General features: G+C 31.3%; 1 protein-coding gene across 1 annotated transcript in view; it reads left to right on the forward strand.

Moving 5' to 3' along the window:
• Nucleotides 1-3,206, forward strand: part of ADAM18 (ADAM metallopeptidase domain 18) — a 168,758-nt gene that overhangs the window by 161,493 nt on the left and 4,059 nt on the right. Inside the window, exon 17 of the mRNA XM_007935064.1 lies at nt 1,400-1,480. Within this exon, the coding sequence (XP_007933255.1) occupies nt 1,400-1,480 (81 nt within the window). The remainder of the gene's footprint in view (nt 1-1,399; nt 1,481-3,206) is intronic.

Here is a 3,206-nt window from a genome sequence, read left to right on the forward strand (position 1 = left end):
ATATATATATATATATATATATATAAAATCATTATTCATCTGTCAGTTTGTCATAGTGTGTACTGTGTTGGCTAGCATGTTGATGTCATGAGGGAAGCAATATGACCACTATTCAAATACTAGCATGGTCACCTATGGGGGATAGGTTTCAGTGGAGCTTTCAAACTAAGACAGACTAGGAAGAAAGATGTAGCCAGGTACACTTCTGAAAAATATTCGCCTCTGAAGATGTTGTGAATAGCAGGGAAACAATGTTTGAAATAGAAGATGAGCCCATCAGGTTGGAAGGTACTCAAAATACATCTAGGAAAGAGCTACCTCCTCAATGTAGAGTCTATCTTAATGACTTGGATGGGGTAAAGCTTTTGGAACCCTCATTTGCTGGTGTGTCATCACTCAAAATGAGAAGAGACATTCAAACATGCATTAGTAATCAGAAAGTGGAATGTATGAAGTATGAATCTAGGTAAATTGGAATATGTAAAAAAAGAAAAGAAGCACATAAAGATTGATACCCTACCATTGGTGAGCCAACATGGACAGACACTGGACATTTTTAATCAGACAATCATATGGTCTACTGTACCAGGAATGACAAATTGAAGAGGAATCATGTTGCATTCATTAAAAAAAAAAAAAAAGTTAGAAACATATCCTAAACAACAGTGTTTCAAGTGGTAGGATAATATCCATATGACTCCAAGGAAGGTCAGTTAATACTATTATTATTCAAATTTACACACCATTCACTAAAGCTAAAGATAAAAAATTGAAAATTTTTACCAACTTCTACATTATGAAATTGACCTAACTTTTAATCAAGATTATTATGATATGGGAAATGTATTTTGGACAGGGAAAGGGCATAAATTTTGGGAAGCCAAAAGTTAGGATGCTGTGGATTAAACATACACAGGGAAGGAACACAAGGAATTCTGGAGACTGCTGACAAGGAAGGATCTCCCCCTAGAGCAATACTCTGAATTTGGATTTCCAGTTGCTTGAATTATGAAAAAAATAAATTTCTATTTTTAATTGCACCCACTTGTGGTAATTTTCATTACAGCAACACTAGGTAAATAAAACATTAACAGATGAATTGCCATAGTTTCCTACCTGATGAAAAGTTTTAATATATAATGAGTTTGAAGGTTTCCCAGATTTTCTAAGCATAGATGAATGGATAAACAAAATGTTATATACATAAAATTATATGTTATTTAGCCATAGAGATTAAATAAGTCTTGATATATGCCACAACAAGGATAAAACTTATAAATATTATGCTGAGTGAAATATGTATATATTCTGTGCATGTATAACAAATAATTAAGGTTGTTCTCATTATTTCTCAAATTTTTGAAAGACTATGAAATATGTTATATCTGTTTTATTTTAGTATTGTTTAAATAAAACCTGCAAAGAAGCCAGCTTAATGGGAAATTACTGTAATTCTACAACAAAATGCAAAGGGAATGGGGTAAGTAATTTTTTAAGATATAGTTCTAAATTGCATATAACTATTATGGGTAATTGAAGGTGAATGTTGATCCTGTTTGGGAGAATTGAGAGTCTAAGTTACTTTTAAACTGACCTTGCCTAGAAATAACTGATTAGTCTAAATAATATGAACAAACCTAATTTGAATATTTATAAGTGAATTTTACTATAAGATTTTTGCTATGTTTTACTATATGTTTTTTACTATAAGTATTGAATCCAATGTAAATACACGTAATTTATGAATTAACATTTTTAAATAAAAAATGTGAATTCTTTTCATATACAATTAATATATGCTTTGCTTATCAGATACTGGACCTATTCTGTTCTCCCTCATAATTTTAATAATTATAATTTATGGCTACATAATATTTTACCAGAGAGTATAATTAAAAAGAAAATAATGTTAAGTAATTATGTGATTGTTCTTATGAATAACTTTCTAGTGGAAATGCATCTTCACACAAAGCATTTAATTTCTTCTAAATAATTCATGTATTTTAATCCAACAATACAAATTTGTTGTTTTGTTTACATTTTAATTCCTTATAATTTAATCTGTTAATTATGCAAATAAGTATATTCCTTTTATAACATTAAACCAACTTTAAATTCGTAGAATAAAACCAACTATGACCTGCTATTTGATTCAATTTTTAAATATTTTATTTAATTTTGTTTTTGTTTTGTGAATTAGATTAACTGTAAGCTTATATCTTATAATGAATGTCTTTGATTTAATATCTAAGTAATGCCACTCCTCGGAAGGAAGGTTGGGCAATCCTACTTCCGTAGTGATACTGCCTCGGAAACCCAAGGAGGGGTCGCTATGAGTCAGGGCTGACTCGACGGCACATGACAACAACAACAACAATGTTAACTACATAAAATAAGTTGTGAGGTACTCCTCTATTATTTTCTGTAATATCATTTTGATATTGGTGTTATTTCTTCTTAAAAATTAGGTCAAATTTATGGCAGAAATCACTCCTACCTACATCTTTGTGAAAAGAGACATAATTAAAGATAGAGTTTTTCAATAATAGTAGGACTTTTCATGATTTCAGTTTATTCTTGTGTCAGTTTTCTCATTTGAAGTTTTCTAACAACTGTCCACTTCTTTTACATTTTCAAAATTAAATTATTTTAACGCTTCATGTTTTCTGGTGTCAGAATCTATATTAGTGTTTACTGCTTTTTCTTTCCTGATATTTCTAATTACATTTATGGGGAATATTTTGTTAATGTATAAGACACCTAGAATAAACTGAACAAATGTTAAGTATAAAAATGGATTAGTATTCATAGAGAAAGCACAAATACATACCCAGAACATATACCAAAGAATCATACATTGCCAACAGCCCAGAAGCCCATTTATGTTAAACCAAAAACCAAACTCACTGCTGTCAAGTTGGATCAGACTCATAGCAACCCCTCCTTGGGTTTCCCAGGTGTTATCACTACAGAAGTAGATTGCCAAACCTTCCTTCTGAGGAGTGGCTGGTGGGTTTGAACTGCCAGCCTTCTGGTTAGCAGTCACATGCCTTAGGCACTATGCCACCCTTTATGTTAGGCCCTTTTTAATTACAGTAACCCTAAAGGATAACACAAGCCATGATATTTCCAATCGCTTCATATGCATGTGAGAGCTGGACAATGAATAAGGAAGACCGAAGAAGAGTTGATGCTTTTGAGTTGTG

The sequence above is a fragment of the Orycteropus afer genome, unplaced genomic scaffold (genome assembly GCF_000298275.1).
Source record: "Orycteropus afer afer isolate SDZICR_OR568_19922 unplaced genomic scaffold, OryAfe1.0 scaffold00024, whole genome shotgun sequence".
In the NCBI taxonomy this organism is placed as follows: Eukaryota; Metazoa; Chordata; class Mammalia; order Tubulidentata; family Orycteropodidae; genus Orycteropus; species Orycteropus afer.